The sequence below is a fragment of the Aquarana catesbeiana genome, linkage group LG02, assembly GCF_042186555.1.
Source record: "Aquarana catesbeiana isolate 2022-GZ linkage group LG02, ASM4218655v1, whole genome shotgun sequence".
Lineage (NCBI taxonomy): Eukaryota > Metazoa > Chordata > Amphibia > Anura > Ranidae > Aquarana > Aquarana catesbeiana.
The window spans coordinates 91,608,510-91,626,932 of record NC_133325.1 but is presented as its reverse complement, the minus strand read 5'-3'; the positions used below and the strand labels follow the sequence as shown (position 1 = coordinate 91,626,932).

General features: G+C 42.5%; 1 protein-coding gene across 7 annotated transcripts in view; it reads left to right on the top strand.

The window, feature by feature from the left end:
- Window positions 1-18,423, top strand: part of FNDC3A (fibronectin type III domain containing 3A) — a 459,441-nt gene that overhangs the window by 320,623 nt on the left and 120,395 nt on the right. For all 7 annotated transcript variants that reach the window (XM_073613177.1, XM_073613181.1, XM_073613178.1 and 4 more), the window contains 2 exons: window positions 3,254-3,411; window positions 11,066-11,125. In XM_073613177.1, the coding sequence (XP_073469278.1) occupies window positions 3,254-3,411; window positions 11,066-11,125 (218 nt within the window). The remainder of the gene's footprint in view (window positions 1-3,253; window positions 3,412-11,065; window positions 11,126-18,423) is intronic.

Below are 18,423 nucleotides of genomic sequence, written 5' to 3'. Positions count from 1 at the left end.
CTCCACTATGCTGCTGATTGCTGGCTGTTGCAGCATATTTCAAGTGTGTCCAATACCTGCTCTATGTCCCTTGTATTAATTCTTCTTTCAGATGAAATCCTCCTCCATCCCTCCCTCATCCATACTACAGCACACAGGATCTGTGAATGGAGGGGTAGAGCTATCAATTACGGTATCTGCCCATCCCTCATTCAGAGATCCTATGTCATTCATAGAAGATGTAGTACAGATTCTATGAATAAAGGATCTGGCACAAAAGGGCAGGCATAGTCGGGTTCTCTTGATGAAAGCTGTTACCCCCCCACTGCACCTGTAGTTTACAGTGGTAGGGGTAGAAAAGGATGGGGAAAGATTTCTCCTGAAAGAAGAATCATCAACACAAGTGTAACCTCATACTAACTGCAAGTTATTAGTTTTTGTGTTAAAACTCCACTATGCTGCTGATTGCTGGCTGTTGCAGCATATTTCAAGTGTGTCCAATACCTGCTCTATGTCCCTTGTATTAATTCTTCTTTCAGATGAAATCCTCCTCCATCCCTCCCTCATCCATACTACAGCACACAGGATCTGTGAATGGAGGGGTAGAGCTATCAATTACGGTATCTGCCCATCCCTCATTCAGAGATCCTATGTCATTCATAGAAGATGTAGTACAGATTCTATGAATAAAGGATCTGGCACAAAAGGGCAGGCATAGTCGGGTTCTCTTGATGAAAGCTGTTACCCCCCCACTGCACCTGTAGTTTACAGTGGTAGGGGTAGAAAAGGATGGGGAAAGATTTCTCCTGAAAGAAGAATCATCAACACAAGTGTAACCTCATACTAACTGCAAGTTATTAGTTTTTGTGTTAAAACTCCACTATGCTGCTGATTGCTGGCTGTTGCAGCATATTTCAAGTGTGTCCAATACCTGCTCTATGTCCCTTGTATTAATTCTTCTTTCAGATGAAATCCTCCTCCATCCCTCCCTCATCCATACTACAGCACACAGGATCTGTGAATGGAGGGGTAGAGCTATCAATTACGGTATCTGCCCATCCCTCATTCAGAGATCCTATGTCATTCATAGAAGATGTAGTACAGATTCTATGAATAAAGGATCTGGCACAAAAGGGCAGGCATAGTCGGGTTCTCTTGATGAAAGCTGTTACCCCCCCACTGCACCTGTAGTTTACAGTGGTAGGGGTAGAAAAGGATGGGGAAAGATTTCTCCTGAAAGAAGAATCATCAACACAAGTGTAACCTCATACTAACTGCAAGTTATTAGTTTTAGTGTTAGTTTTTTTTTTTTTTTTTTTTTTGCTGAAATAGATGTTATACTTACCTGCTCTGTGCAACGATATTGCACAAAGTGGTTTCCTATCTCCTCTTCTAGAGTCCCCTATCGGTGCTGAGGGGGCACCCCTGCAGGCGTGCTCCCAAACCGGGCTGTGTGTCCACAGCACTGGTAAGCCCCGCCCCCTCACTCCTCACAGGAGTTTGACTGACAGCAGCAGAAGCCTATGGCTCCCACTACTCTCAAAGTCTCCTGTGACACCATGAGACCAGGAAGTGAGAGGAGTGGGGCTGCTGCTGGGGACAGCTTTGGATCAAGAGAGGAGTCAGGTAATGGGGATGGGAAGGGGACAAGCAGCGGGGTGTTTTTTACCTTAAAGCAGAGACTTTAGAACCAATTACAGGCTTTCGAAAGAAGAAAGAAGGAAAATAGATCACATCTGAAATCATATAGTGATGAATAATGCATTTGAAGCATGACTAGAATGTGTTTTATGTGTAGAACTCTGCAGTTTTGTCAGATGTCAAATCCTAGAAAATATTAAACCCTGGCCTAGATAATGCCAGTGCCGAGGGACGATCAACATATACACACTGACATAGTATTTGGTATCGTCATTTAAGGCAGACACTTTCTAGTTATTTGAGAACAATGTGTACAGCACTAGGAAGCATTTTGAAGGCATTTTGCAGTCGAAGAGCTAGAGGAAGTGTCAATGGGCTACAAGTGCGCTGATTACCTCACTCCTATTCCATGGAAACTACAAATCCAGCTGCCACAGTGGCAGATGGGATTTGTAGTTTATTCTTTTACAGATCTCTGTAATGAATGAATCGCTGCTATACAGGCGGAGCTTGGCAATATGTAAATACGGGTGTAAAGCTGTGGTTAGCCTTTATTGGAACTTGGTGGAAGATGTGAAATGTAAAACCCCCTTGTGTAAGAAATCTCCCAAGTATATTCTTATAGGTGGAAGAAAAGAAAATTGGAGAAGTTACCGATAGCAACAAGTGTGAATATTACCTTACTTTTCTAAAATACTAATGAGAATTTACCTTTTCTTTGATTTACCTTTTATAGGGCTCTCTTATTTTATTATCAGCAGCTGCCCATATGATCAAAGGGATCTGAAAGTTGTCTTCTCTTATTGTTGAAGAAAGGCAATATGCTTGTTGTTTCTAGACATTAAAGTACCACTAATAAATGAGACATTCTGTTCTGGCTTGAAGTGCCTGGAGTCTAATGTATTTCTTTATTTCAGAAATACTCATAGGTTGCTTTGGTAATACAAACCACATGCAATATCGTCAGTCATATGAAAGGATTGTAGAGATAAAAGCCTAAGAAATTGGGTGGCAGAATACTAGAACACAGGATTTATGGCAAATAGAACACTCTGCTGCTGCTAATATGCCTAGCACCTACTTGTTACCACTTGATTTATTTTCTTTTAAACAAGTGTTTATTAAAAAAAATAAACCAAGGTAACATGTTGACAATGACATAAATTAAATTGATGTGGACATGAGGCCGTAGTTTGCCAGATGGTCTGCCAGCCTTCTGCCTTCAGCCTTCTGCCTCCGAGGACATGTTACATACAGTTCCATTGATTTGTTATTCCCTAGTGATAGTTTGTTTAGAGGACACAATAGAAATATCAATTCACGCTGATTTCCATTAAGGACACCTGACGCTCACTGAATGTTGCGAGAGGCATGTTGGAGACCACCCGATTTGTAAATTACCTATGTAGGTGGTACATTTGCAGGGACAAAGTGACATCCCTTCTTTTTGAGAGAATCTGTGCCATTTATTAACTCCCATCCGCTGACCTTTTTTGCTAGATATTTACAAACCCTGCTTACAGTATAATTTAGTGATGATGATGCTACATCATAGTAGGGATCTTGCTTTCTGAAATAATGCCTTAGTCGAACCTTTCCTTTATTCTGAACTTGTTTGTGCACATCATTGTAGGTGTCAGACATTCAAGCACGATCTGTGACACTGACCTGGACACCACCTCCCAGTTTGATCAGTGAAGAGAGTGAGGTCACGAACAACCCAGAGCTTTATATATATGAAATATTGTTATCTAACAGTGGTAAAGATGGAAAATTCAAGGTGGCATATAGGTAGGTGCAGAAATAAAACTTGCTTGTGGAACTTGCATATGTATTAATTTATGTTTGTGTACTTGGTGCATGTTTCTTTTTGCAGAGGATGCTTATTATGAACCTATGCTTTTTCTAGGTGATCCAAAATAATAAGCTTGCTTTAATGGCGGCCCCACAAGCTGCCTACACTCCTTTCTTTCACTCCCTAGCTGCTACATTAAGCTGCCAGGAAGAAAATCTGAAGCTCTCTGTACACTCTGCTAGCTCTTATGTAATCACTCTGTGTCTGAGCCTCTAGTGACCAAGCACCAGGGTTGTCAGATGGGAGGAATGGTATTGTCATATGCTCCCTTATATACCTTATACAAATACTGGGCATTTTTTTCTGGCTTTTTTAGAGACGGCACAGGGCGCTGTAGGAGCAAAGATAGGGTGAGTGTATTGTGCATGTGGGGTGCTATTAGAATGAACCCGTTGTCTTGCCCTACATGGGCAAAGCACAGGTTCACCTAAAAGCAGGACTCTACATTCAAATGCATGTTTAAACTCTGTCTTACAGTAAGTTATTTACAAGTGAACAAGGAATGTGTCACTAAGCTCAAGTTTCTGCTCTGAATCTGTGAGGGAGAATTACTAAAACTGGTGCGCACAGAATCTGGTGAAGCTGTGCACAGTAACCAATTGGCTTCTAACTTCAGCTTGTTCAATTAGGACAAAAAAAAACAGAAGCTGATTGCTTACTATGTGCAGTTACACCAAATTCTGTGTGCACAAGTTTTAGTAAATCTCCCTCTGTGTTACCACTTGAGCTACTGAACTGTGTGAACTGGCCTTTTCAGCAAGGTAATGGAAAAAAGCATGTGAATAGGAGCCTAAAGCTCCTCCTGCTGGCTGGATGGAAAACATAAATCAGTTGTAGTAGTTAATTTTACCTAAGATATATTAGAAAAAAGCAGAGCCTGACAAGTTAAGTAGTTTTTTTTTCTTCTTGGAAATCTAGTCATATTTGGAAGCTGGAAAGCATGTAGTAATGTAGTAATAAATCTCTGTAATAAATAAAGATTTTAAAAACAAGGAAATTATATAGCCTGTAATATTTTTGAACGTGTAAACTTCTAAAATAGACCAAAACAACTGCATGTATAGCTGTAACTTTGTTTTAGAATGGTAGCCATTAAAAAATGGAACAAAACAGCAGGCAACACACCTGTTGCTCATTCATTCTTATATTTTTTCATGCTCTCTACACAGAGCTGCTGACAGTAAAAAAACAAAAAAGTGCATGGACTCTTAATTGTGGCTCTTTTTCAGTTTGACTGTAGAGCTAACATTGTGAAATTCACACATGCCCTAACCATAGGTATGAATGAGAAATTTTGGAGCAACAATAGATCTTTTGATTTTGCCCCAAGCTATTCGCTTCCCTGTGTTTGCATGGGTTTCCTCCCAACAACCAAAAATGTATCGAGAGGCTCAACTTGTAAAGTGTGTAAATGTTTTTTTTTTTTTTTAAATCCCCCAGCCCCCTAAATAAACTCTGTCCCCCAAATACCCCTCAACCACCCGACCCCTTTGTACAGGCCTCCAATTTCTGCAGCCTCCCACACAGTCTGCAACCCAGCCAGTAGGAGGATAGAGCCTGACTGCCCACGTCTTCACATTAACCTCCCATAGACTTGAATAGAATATTCCTGTACAGCAGGAGTTGTTTAATAACATCAACGTATGCTAAACAGTTTGTGGACAAATTGGAACGATTGTGCATTTGTTGTAATGGTAGTGGTAGGAACTGATTTCATCATTGCTTGTAAAGTGTCCCATTTAACAATGCTGTGTACATTTTTAAACTTTTAACCGGTTAACTAGATCAAAGCCATTACATTGAGTGTATACCTGCAACTTTGTTTTAGAATGGTAACCATAAAAAAATGGCATTTACCACACCTGCTTCTCATGCATTCCTGTATTTTTCACATGCTTCGTGCTGCTGACAAAAAAGAAAGTGCATGGACTTTCTTTTATTCTTGCTCTTTTTCAGTTTGGCAATAGAGCTACCATTGTGCCATTCATACATGCCCTAACCAGAGGTATGACTGAGAAACTTTGGAGCAAAACAATGGTAGCTCTTCTGGTTTTGCCCCAAGCCATGAAGAAACTATCTGTGTGTGTATACAGTATCTTACAAAAGTGAGTACACTCCTCACATTTTTGTAAATATTTTATTATATATTTTCATGTGACAACACTGAAGAAATGACAGTTTGCTACAATGTAAAGTAGTGAGTGTACAGCTTGTATAACAGTGTAAATTTGCTGTCCCCTCAAAATAACTCAATACACAACTATTAATGTCTAAACCGCTGGCAACAAAAGTGAATACACCCCTAAGTGAAAATGTCCAATTGGGCCCAATTAGCCATTTTCGGTGTCATGTGACTCGTTAGTGTTACAAGGTCCCAGGTGTGAATTGGGAGCAGGTGTGTTAAATTTGGTCTTATTGCTCTCACTCTCTCATACTGGTCACTGGACGTTCAACATGGCACTTCCTGGCATAGAACTCTCTGAGGATCTGAAAAAAATAATTGTTGCTCTACATAAAAATGGCCTAGGCTATCAGAAGATTGCCAAGACCCTGAAACTGAGGTGCAGCAGGGTGGTGGCCAAGACCATACAGCGGTTTAACAGGACAGGTTCCACTCAGAACAGGCCTCGCCATGGTCAACCAAAGAAGTTGAGTGCACGTGCTCAGCGTCATATCCAGAAGTTGTCTTTGGGAAATAGACGTATAAGTGCTGCCAGCATTGCTGCAGAGGTTGAAGGGGTGGGGGGGTCAGCCTGTCAGTGTTTAGACCATACGCTGCAGACTGTATCAAATTGGTCTGCATGGCTGTTGTCCCAGAAGGAAGCGTCTTCTAAATATGATGCACAAGAAAGTCTGCAAACAGTTTGCTGAAGACAAGCAGACTAAGGGCATGGATTACTGGGACCATGTCCTGTGGTCTGATGAGACCAAGATAAATTTATTTGGTTTAGATGGTGTCAAGCGTGTGTGGCGGCAACCAGGTGAGGAGTACAAAGACAAGTGTGTCTTGCCTACAGTCAAGCATGGTGATGGGAGTGTCATGGTCTGGGGCTGCATGAGTGCTGCCAGCACTGGGGAGTTACAGTTCATTGAGGGAACCATGAATGCCAACATGTACTGTGACATACTGAAGCAGAGCATGATCCCCTCCCTTCGGAGACTGGGCTGCAGGGCAGTATTCCAACATGATAAGGACCCCAAAAACACCTCCAAGACGACCACTGTCTTGCTAAAGAAGCTGAGGGTAAAGGTGATGGACTGGCCAAGCATGTCTCCAGACCTAAACCCTATTGAGCATCTGTGGGACATCCTCAAACGGAAGGTGGAGGAGCGCAAGGTCTCTAACATCCACCAGCTCCGTGATGTTGTCATGGAGGAGTGGAAGAGGACTCCAGTGACAACCTGTGAAGCTCTGGGGAACTCCATGCCCAAGAGCCATGCTGGAAAATAATGGTGGCCACCCAAAATATTCACACTTTGGGCCAAATATGGACATTTTCACTTGGGGGTGTACTCACTTTTGTTGCCAGCGGTTTAGACATTAATGGGTGTGTTGAGTTATTTTGAGGGGACAGCAAATTGACACTGTTATACAAGCTGTACCAAGTGTCATTTCTTCAGTGGTGTTACATGAAAAGATATAAAAAAAATTACAAAAATGTGAGGGGTGTACTCACTTTTGTGAGATACTGTGTGTGTGTGTGTGTGTGTGTGTGTGTGTGTGTGTGTGTATATATATCTATATGTGTGAACTTTAATGGCATCCCAGTCTTACTCCGTAAGGTTCAATATTGAGTTGGCCCACCCTTTGTAGCTATAACAGCTTCAACTCTTCTGGGAGGCTGTCCACAAGGTTTTTAGTGTGTTTATGGGAATGTTTGACCATTCTTCCAGAAGCGCATTTGTGAGGTCAGGCACTGATGTGGATGAGAAGGCCTGGCTCGCAGTCTCCGCTATAATTCATCCCAAAGGTGTTCTATCGGGTTGAGGTCAAGACTCTGCGCAGGCCAGTCAGGTTCCTCCACCCCAAACTCGCTCATCCATGTCTTTATGGACCTTGCTTTGTGCACTGGTTCAAATCATTTGGTGGAGGGGGGATTATTTAGTTGTTTTTCAGGGGTTAGACCTGGCCAATTAGTTCCAGTGAAGGGAACTCTTAAGGCGTCAGCATACCAAGACATTTTGGGAATTTCATGCTTACAACTTTGTGGGAACAGTTTGGGGATGGCCTCTTCCTGTTCCAACATGACCGAGCACCAGTGTCCATAAAAACATGACCTCAACCCAATAGAACACCTTTAGGATGAATTAGAGTGGAGACTGTGAGCAAGGCCTTCCCTTCCAACATAAGTGCCTGACCTCACAAATGCGCTTCTGGAAGAATGGTCAATCATTTCCATAGACACACTCATACATAGTTACATAGTAGGTGAGGTTGAAAAAAAATACAAGTCCATCAAGTCCAACCTATGTGTGTGATTATATGTCAGTATTACATTGTATATCCCTGTATGTTGTGGTCGTTCAGGTGCTTATCTAATAGTTTTTTGAAACTATAGATGCTCCCTGCTGAGACCACCGCCTGTGGGTTAAAAGTCTTTTCTTTTAATTTTAATGAGTGGCTACGTGTCTTGTTAAACTCCCTTCCGCGAAAAAGTTTTATCCCTATTGTGGGGTTACCAGTACGGTATTTGTGAATTGTAATCATATCCTCTCTCAAGCGTCTCTTCTCCAGAGAGAATAAGTTCAGTGCTCGCAACCTTTCCTCATAACTAATATCCTCCAGACCCTTTATTAGCTTTGTTTTTTTCTTTGTACTCGCTCCTACATCCTTCCCGAGGACTGGTGACCAGAACTGGACAGCATACTCCAGGTGCGGCTGGACCAGAGTCTTGTAGAGCAGGAGAATTATCGTTTTATCTCTGGAGTTAATCCCTTTTTTAACGCATGCCAATATTCTGTTTGCATTGTTCTTAGCAGCTTGGCATTGCATGTCATTGCTGAGCCTATCATCTACTAGGACCCCCAGGTCCTTTTCCACCCTAGATTCCCCGAGGTTCTCCCCCTAGTGTATAGATTGCATTCCTATTTTTGCCACCCAAATGCATTATTTTACATTTTTCTACATTAAACATCATTTGCCATGTAGTTGCCCACCCCATTATTTGTTGAGATCTTCTTGCAAGGTTTCCATATCCTGCGGAGAAGTTATTGCCCTGCTTAGCTTAGTATCATCCCCAAATATAGAGATTGAACTGTTTACCCCATCCTCCAGGTCGTTTATGAACACATTAAATAGGATTGGTCTCAGCACAGAACCCTGGGGGACCCCACCACCCTCTGAACTCATCCTTGTAGCCAGTTTTCAATCCATGTACTCACCCTATGGTCCATGCCAACTTTGTACTAGGGCTGCAACGATTAGTCGATAAAATCGATAATAATTGATAATGAAAATCATTGCCTACGATTTTCATTATCGATTAGTTGGTCTAACGTCACCTTTCTCCCTGCCAGTCCTGCATCCATCCCAGTGAATCCTGTTCCTGTGTACAAGGCGGTGATGCCGTATTCTCATGAGAATACAGCAGCGCTCATGTTACCAGGCACGTCTGCCTCTCTCTTCCTCAATGCAGTCAGCTCAGCCCCGCCCGCTGCTGAGGGAATAGAGAGAGAGGCGAGAAGCAGCCGTGAGCGCCTTTCTCTTTCCTTGCTGATGTCAGCTCCCGACCCCCCTCAGCCCTGCCCGCTGCTGCCTCGAGGAAAGAGAGAGAAAAAGAGGCAGGAAGCAGCCGTGAGCGCCTTGATATAAGGTAGCGGCTGTATACAACAATAGTCAGTAGTAGTACATACATTGTGATGACAAGTTGAAAAAGTCCCCCGGGACGTGATAATTTTTGGGGGGGATAGTGCCCCGTCACTGGTGTTCCGGGGGGTGGGTGGAATAGTGTCCCATCATTGGTTTTCCTGGGACGGGGGAATAGTGTCCCATTGGTGTTGCTGGGAGGGTTGGGTGTGAATAGTGCCCCATTGGTGTTGCTGGCAGGAAATCGTGCCCCATCATAGGTTTTCCTGGGAGGGGGGGAATAGTGTCCCATTGGTGTTGCTGGGAGCGTTGGGGCGGAATAGTGTCCCATTGGTGTTGCTGGGAGGGGATAGTGCCCTATTGGTGTTGCTGGGAGGGGGGTGGATAGTGCCCCATTAGTGTTGCTGGGAGGGGGGGGGGGAATAGTGCCCCATCATTGGGTTTCCCGGGAGGGGAGGGAATAGTGCCCCATCATTGGGTTTTTCTCGGGAGGGGAGGGAATAGTGCCCCATCATTGGTGTTTCCAGGAGGAATAGTGCCCCATCATTGGTGATCTTGGGGGGGAATAGTGCCCCATCATTGGTGTTCCTGGGAGGTTTCTTATACTATAAACCCCATCATGACAGGATGCCTGTATATGACCTGTGTATATCTGTGTAACACTCAGTTTTTTTCATTATTATTTTAAACAAACAAAAAAAAAATTGCATGTTACTTTTTTTTAATGATTTTTTCCGATTCATCGAAAAAAATAATCGGCCATGTAATCGACTGAGAATAATTGTTAGTTGAAGCCCTACTTTGTACAGTAAATGTTTATGGACAACTGTGTCCAATGCTTTCGCAAAATCCTGATACACCTCATCTATGGGCCTTCCTTTATCTAGATGGCAACTCACCTCCTCATAGAAGGTTTAATAGATTGGTTTGGCAAGAACGATTCTTCGTGAATCCATGCTGATTACTGCTAATGATACCATTTTCATTACTAAAATCTTGTATATAGTCTCTTCTCATCCCCTCCAAGAGCTTGCATACTATTGATGTTAGGCTAACTGATCTGTAATTCCCAGGGATGTATTTTGGGCCCTTTTTAAATATTGGTGCTACAATGCCTTTCTCCAATCTTGCTGGTACCTTTCCAGTCAGTAGACTGTCAGTAAAAATAAAGAACAATGGTCTGGCAATTACTTGACTGAGTTCCCCAAGTACCCTCGGGTGCAAGCCGACCAGTCCCGGTGATTTATTAATGTTACGTTTCCCGAGTCTAATTCTAATTCTGTCCTCTGTTGGCCATGAGGGTGCTTCCTGTGATGTGTCACAAAGACGAACACTGCAGTTTTGGTTACTGAAGCCCCCGATTCCCTCGTGAAGACCGAGGAGAAGAATCTTAAACTCCTAAACTTTGTGGACAGCCTTCCCAGAAGAGTTGAAGCTGTTATAGCTGCAAAAGGTGGGCCAACTCAATATTGAACCCTACAGACTAAGGGTGCCATTAAAGTTTGTGTTTGTGTGTGTAAAGGCAGGCGTCACAATACTTTTGGTAATCTAGTGTATGTTCCATTGGGGGGGGGGCTGCTGGGATTTGTGTAATAACATCAATTTAGTGTGCAAAATAGCCTATGGACAAATTGGAGCGGTAGTGCATTTGTTATGATAGTGGTGTGGGAACTGATTTCATCATTCCTTGTAAAGTAACCCATTTAACCATGCTGTGTCAATTTTTAAAGTTTTATAACTGAATCATGTGTTCTTTGGCTAAATAACGTTTCCATTCCCTTCAGTGGAGAGAAGACCAATGTTACAGTGGATGATCTGAGGCCGGCAACAGATTACCATGCCAGGTCAGTTACCGTCTTCTATTTTTTTTTTTATATACATTGGTGACTTGTACTGCATGTGTTATTCTGTTTTCTAAATCTTTCTTCTCCATTCTGTTGTATACAAGAGCAATATGACAGCTTGGCCACTGGGTGGTAGTTTAATACCTACTTGTATACACAAAGCAACAAACTATATCAGTGTCTGAAGGGTCTGACACTATTATATTAGTCCTTTCAGGACCTGACCATATGTTATGTTTCAGCTCTGAATCAATTGAACCATCATCCTTTTTATTCTTTAAGAAATACACTATATACTTAATATATGTAAATGGGCTAATGCAAGAGTGCAACAGTGTATATGTTTTTTTGGCTATTTTTCCTTTGAAACCCAGGCAGGTTTTTAGACAAAAGATTTTTCTCTTAGGTCTGCACACTGCTCAAACACACTTAAGATGGTACACACTTATGCCCTGTACACACAGTCTGACATTGAGCGGACATTCCGACAACAAAATCCATGGATTTTTTCCCACGGATGTTGGCTCAAACTTGTCTTGCATACACACAGTCACACAAAGTTGTCTGAAAATCCGATCGTTCTGAACGCGGTGACGTAAAACACGTACGTCGGGACTATAAACGGGGCAGTAGCCAATAACTTTCGTTTCTTAATTTATTCTGAGCATGCGTGGCACTTTGTGCGTCGGATTTGTGTACACACGATCAGAATTTCCGACATTGATTTTGTTGTCAGAAAATTTTATAGCAAGCTCTCAAACTTTGTGTGTCGGAAATTCCTATGGAAAATGTGTGATGGAGCCTACACACGGTCGGAATTTCCGACAACAAGGTCCTATCACACATTTTCCATCGGAAAATCCTATCGTGTGTACAGGGCATTAGCATATTTTAATTTACCATGTGGACTGAACAAAAAATCTAGCAAATTATCCCATCCACCCATTAAAGTGGAGGAATCTCCCACTATAGCTATTGTATTCTGACAGCTGCAGCCGCGCCTGTCAGAATATTTGAGCAGCAACTGCATCTGATTGTATTCAGCTACTTTTTGGCTGATGATTTTTCACTCAGTTCATTTTTCAGGTGGGGGTGGCCAATGTAGTTACCCATAGCAAATTCCCTCCTCTTCCTTACAAAGATGTTAAAATTCAAATGGTGTGTATGTAGCATTTTTTCTTAACAGTCACCGCAGAGTCTCCATAAGTGATGGTTTACATGCACATCTAGTATCAAAGCTTAAGAAATGTCTCATACGTTTTACTAAAGTGTAACTATTACAAAAAAAAGTTTTGTCTTTAGAGTGCAGATGAATTAGAACCCCTTTAATGCTTCTATTTGTGTCTATGTCCCCGATATGGAGATTCACCCTCTTTTTCATGTTTTTACTGTAGCAATAACTCACGGTGGAGCTGCTGATTTAAAGCGGGCTGTTTCCGTCACCTTTTTACCTGTAGTTTCACCAATACCAGACTTAGAGTCCACGTTGAGCTTATTATCTGACAATGTAGGCACCAGTCACTTTAGTACTTTTCCAATGCTTTAATGGGAGATAACTGAAAGAAGTAGCAGGAAAGAGGTAGAAGAAATGTTGCAGGGAAGTTCAAATACCTTTTCTTGGTGTAGCACTAAGGAATTGAAATCTTAAGGATGAATGTATCTTCAGTTCAGGATTAAATCTTTGCCCGCCCGGATAGGCCTCTCTCACTGACCTAGCAGCCGGAACGCAGTACGAACAGAAAGTCTCTGCCACAGACTTAGGTAGAACAAATTGTACGATCCTCTGCCACAGGATGTAGTAGTTTTCGATGAACAGCAACACAGTACCGGAACCTTTAAGCCGACCCGGCAGTACTATGTGGTAGGTTAACTTAAGATGCGTCCTCCAATTGAGTCACCAGGCCCCTCTCCAGACCAGCGCTCCGCATGATCCTTCCATGACGGGTCCTCCCCTGGATTCTTCTCAATTGTCCAGCTTCTTCCCGTAGGACAGACAGCATCCGCAGCAGTTGTAGTAGGCCCCAGACAGACTTCTGGGCCCACCTACACGCTGCAGCAACGCAGTCCTCCGGCCCAGAGGACCACAAGGTAGGACTCCTAGCACATACCTGTCGGCCAGGAGGGCCAGCAGGTGGAAAGAAAGAGACCAAGAAATATGGCATCTGTCCCTTAAATACTCCTTCCCAGAATGCACCGCAGGGGACAACCTCTGCCGAGTTACTTCTGAGAAAGAAGAGCACTCAATACACATCAGTCTGTTGCTTTCCAGCTCCGGTTTGTAGTGACACCGACATCTACAGGCAACTGAGTGGAACTGCACGCAACACAACCAAGGCTGGAACAGAAGCTAATTTAGCCATAGACTAAATCTGAACTATGTACCGAACAGATGACCCACTAAATTTACATATAAGCGGTAGATTAAAATACTACCAGTGCTACAACTGTTAACACCGAAAGAGACAATGGAAGAATATCCCAAATTTTGGGCTGTCACTAGACCAGAAATAGAGGGGAAATCTTCCAATGGGGACACTCGTTCCTGTAACAACTAGGTATTCTCTTATTTTGAAGGAATTTCCTCTAACTTCCTGTTTTGGCTGTGGGACAGGATGTGAAGCGAAATCTCAGCAATGGGACACAGTTAAAACAAACAACGAACAAGAAACCTTGCTATCCAAAAAGAAAAAAATAAAGTTTTGCCTTTTAGTTCTACTTTAAAGTGTATGCAAACCCTAACAATAAACTCCTACTATTCACTCCCTTTTGTTCTTCTAAATGTACCATTGAAAGTGTTTCGTTGTATCTGTTCAAAAAGTGCACAAAAAATAACTGTTGGTCATGCCAGAAATCCTGTGAGCTGAATTTCTTAATCCAGCCATAGATGGTTTAGAATCTCAGCTCGTTCAGCAGGGACCGTCTGAGGTTTGATCCATCTATGGGCAGGCTGATTGTACTGAAGACCATCCCTCCGGTTACACCAGCCAGCAGTGATCATTTTGTTCTGCTGGCAGGGAAGGCTCTCCACCGACAGAACACAACGCTATGGGAGAGATTCACCCATCAACTCACAGTAGCCTCATTCGAGGCCTTCTCCTTTGCTCAGTTCCATTTGAGGCCTGTTAAAGGCAACATCTTGTTAGTCTGGAACAAGCACCACTCTTTCTCTCAACCTTTCTATGTTTAATTCCAGCCAAGCTATAAAATGCCCTAGCTTTGTGGATTTCTAGTCCAGAGTATTAGTCTATTACAGTTCTCGGAACATGGTAATCAGGGAAACTAAGCTCCCCATCAGCATCCTGGAGCTCAGAGGGATAAAACTTGCTCTGAATCCAGGTCACCCAATCAGATAACACCACACCTGTGGCCTATATTAACCACCAAGATTACCAGGATTCAGGTAGCCCTAACAAAAATAAGTCTGATCGTTTCATGGGCGGAGGTACACGGTCCAGTCTCTCTACTGTTCACATCTCAGAAGTGGACAATTGGAAGACAGATTACCCCTGACGCCTCTGCCTGGACCAAGAGTGATGGGCATGTCATCCTGACATCTTCAATCAGAAATGGGGGTCTCCAGATATAGACATCCTGATGTCCAGGTTCAATAATAAGTTACCCCTGTTTGTAGCCAGATGCAAGGATCCTATAGCACTGTCATCGGATGCTCTGGTAATTCCCTGGACTCTGTTGCAGTTCATACATACCTTTCCTGTAGTGCGGATTCTGCCTCCACTGCTTCACAAAATAGAGCAGCAGAAGAAATTGGTGATTCTCATTGCACCCAACTCACCCAAAAGAACCTGGAACATAGACCTACTCAAATGTCTAGGAGACAGTCACGTGCCTCTACCAAACAGGCCAGACCTTCTGTCTCAGAGTTCCCTGTTCCATTTCATACTACGTCCCATACTATTGCCAGATGGATAAAACTACTCCTCTCAAGAGCTTCATTCTAAAGGATAAAACCTCTCCAGCACTTTTATGTGCTCACTCCACTAGATTGGTGGGTGTTTCCTGGGTATTCTGACATTAAAGTGATATTAAAGTCTTGTATTTTTTTGTTTAAAATTAACAAACATGTCATACTTACCTGCTCTGTGCACAGAGCAGCCCAAATCCTCTTCTTCTCTGGTCACTCAACAGCGCTCCTGGCCCCTTCCCCCTGCCAAGTGCCCCCACAGCAAGCAGCTTGCTATGGGGGCACCTGAGCCAAGCCGCTGCTCTGTATGTTCACTTAGACACGGAGCCGTGGCTCGACCCACTCTGCCCCCCTCTCTCCTCATTGGCTCACTGAGTTTGATTGACACTAACGAGAGCCAATGACGCCCACTGCTTTGTCTCAGCCAATTTAGAGGAAGAGTCGTGGACAGCTGAAGCTCTCTTGCAACATCACTGGATCGAGATGGGGCTCAAGTAAGTAAGCGGGGACTAAGGGGGGCTGCGGCACACAGAAGCATAGAATGCATTAAGATAAAAAATTTTCTGCCTTTAGAACCACTTTAAGCCTCTGCTGCCCAGTTTTTCATAGCTGCCACCTGGTCTTCAGCTCACACCTTCTCCAAGTTCTACCAGGTGGACATCCAAGCTTCTGCAGATGCAACCTTTGACAACAAGGTTCCTGCAGGAGCTCTCTGAATATGGTTTGTTTACTCTTGTTATTGTGGAGCCTGTTAGCACATACCCTACTCCCTGTTCCTGTGTTACTCTGCATTACTTGCAAAAAAACGGAGGCACCACAGAGTACGGTAGAATTAATAGCTCCTCCCCCATGGTGCGTGTCCAGCAAACCTGTGGCAGTGTCCAATTACCTGAATGTAGCAGCCTATAATGCAGGGTCAATTAATATTCAGTCTGTGTCCTGTACTGTACTCCAGGATGTGAAATTTACAGATAAGTCAAAATTCTCTTTTTTTATTTGGGGTTAAATATCCTTTAAGCATTGACACGCTTTTGTGGTGTGTTCAGTATGCGGTTGACAGCATCTAGCTATGTTAGCCTTTGCTTCAGGAGTCTTACAAAATAGATTTTAGAAGCTCTTTAAACACCTTTCGAATGCTAAGTACAATATCTCACAAAAGTAAGTACACCTCTCACATTTTTGTAAATATTTTATTATATCTTTTCATGTGACAACACTGAAGAAATTACACTTTGCTACAATGTAAAGTAGTGAGTGTACAGCTTGTATAACAGTGTAAATTTGCTGTCCCCTCAAAATAACTCAACACACAGCCACTGTTATACAAGCTGTACACTCACTACTTTACATTGTAGCAAAGTGTAATTTCTTCAGTGTTGTCACATGAAAAGATATAATAAATATATTTACAAAAATGTGAGGGGTGTACTCACTTTTGTAAGATACTGTATATGGTAAATGTTAAGTAGATGCTTCAATTGACTTCTATTGCATTTGATCACTTGCTGCATCTAACTAAATACTCAGTGACTGATACAAGCACTTGTATCAAACACAGAGTGCAAAGCCGTTGGCTTACATTTGTACAAAAAAAAAATGCAAATAGGGGTGAGCTTGGGCGTGTTCAGATCCTAGTCTGAACCTACCTTAGGATCCCATCAGGAAGCTGTCATCTGTGCTGTGCCAATCATGAGCAGCTGAGACATTCCACACCCCACACGAATACACAGAGGCATTTATATGAGAAGCTACAGGATGGAGAATTTCTTGGGCAGTTATGATTGGCCGTGTACAGTGACCGCTTCCTGACTGGATCACTCAGGTGGGTTCAGACTAGGATCTGAACACGCCGGAGTTCATCTCAATATCCAAACCACTTGGAAAGAGTCTTAAAGGATATGTTCACCTTTTGACAAAAAATAATAAATGCACATTTCTTTGCAGGTAAAAAAAATGTGTATTTATTATTTTTGGTTTTGAAAGCCTGCAAAGCATTGCATCAGCAGATCGCTGATGCCACGCAGGTCTCCTGAAGATCTGTCAGTGTATTTATTGGCTTGCTCGTACCTTGTATTCTCAATGAACTACCATGGTGCTGTGAAAGTTCATTGAGAATAGCCACTAATGTTATGCAAGGTGAACTTACCCTTTAAATGCTTCCCAAAGCATGGTATTGACACACATGTGAATGGGTCTGTACTGTGAAGACTGTACATGGCCAATGTTACATTTGAACTTTTCTAAAAATCTAGAATCAGCATAACCTCTGCCACATCATAAGAGGTTGATGCTTGCAAATGATCAGAACCGTACGGTAATTTCTTTACAGGATTTCATTCTAACACTATCCTGTAATGCTGTCTATGGTATTTTCCCCTTCTTTGTTTTCTTTAACAGGCTATTATTAGTGAATTTCACTTTCTACATTGTTTTAGTCTTCGTTGTACATGTTAAAAGCATCCTACAGCCTGTGACTAATTCCGCCTACTCCCTGAGCTCCTGTGTGCATTCAGCGCCTCCAGACATGTATTAATACCCTGTTATTGCTCACATTGCTGAGACCTGAAGTGATTGTCCTAACATAACCCACACTGCTATGCTGGATACCCAATATCCTTTACCAGATGCTGAGGAATTCAAAGGGAATCATTCTGCTATTATTTTTTATTCTATAATATTGGCAGAACTGAAAAATATATATTTTTTGGCCAGGCAAATATTAAAGCTGGACTCCAGCCTTACCTTTAGGCTATCACAGTTGTATGGGCTCATCTCCTGCACTGAAAATGCCTGCTCCGATTTCAAGCAAGTCAGATAGGCCCGCTTCATTTTTCTGACTGGAGGATGTCCAGAATCATCTAGCCCTTTATTTTCCAACATGACTGTTTCTGACCTGTTCTTTAATTTATTGGATTTCAGTCAAAAATACTCAGTATCACATGTCAGTGCTACCTCTGGAGTTCTGCATACAAATGCAGCCTGCCTAGGCACATCCACTGCTCCAGACATACATTCATGGCATTTTGATATTTGCAAAATTCCTCCCAAGATTAAGCCCATTGCTTGCATCAGGGCTAAGGGCCCTTCAGGGAAATACTGAGGACTGGGTGCCTTTATGTTTTCACGAAGCTATGTACAGTACCCTGAAATGCCCTCCCAACCATGATCTGCCTGCATTGCATAGAGAGGTACAGAGACACAGTAATGATATCACTGTTTGAAATGAGTTATGCAATAATATTGGAAAGGGTTTATTTAAGATTTTTATTGGTGACTTAAAGCATGAATGAACCAGAAAAGGCAAAATAGATTAAAGATAGATAGATTTAACAAGCAGATTAAACTTAAATTTTGCCTACGAATATTATCTGTTTAT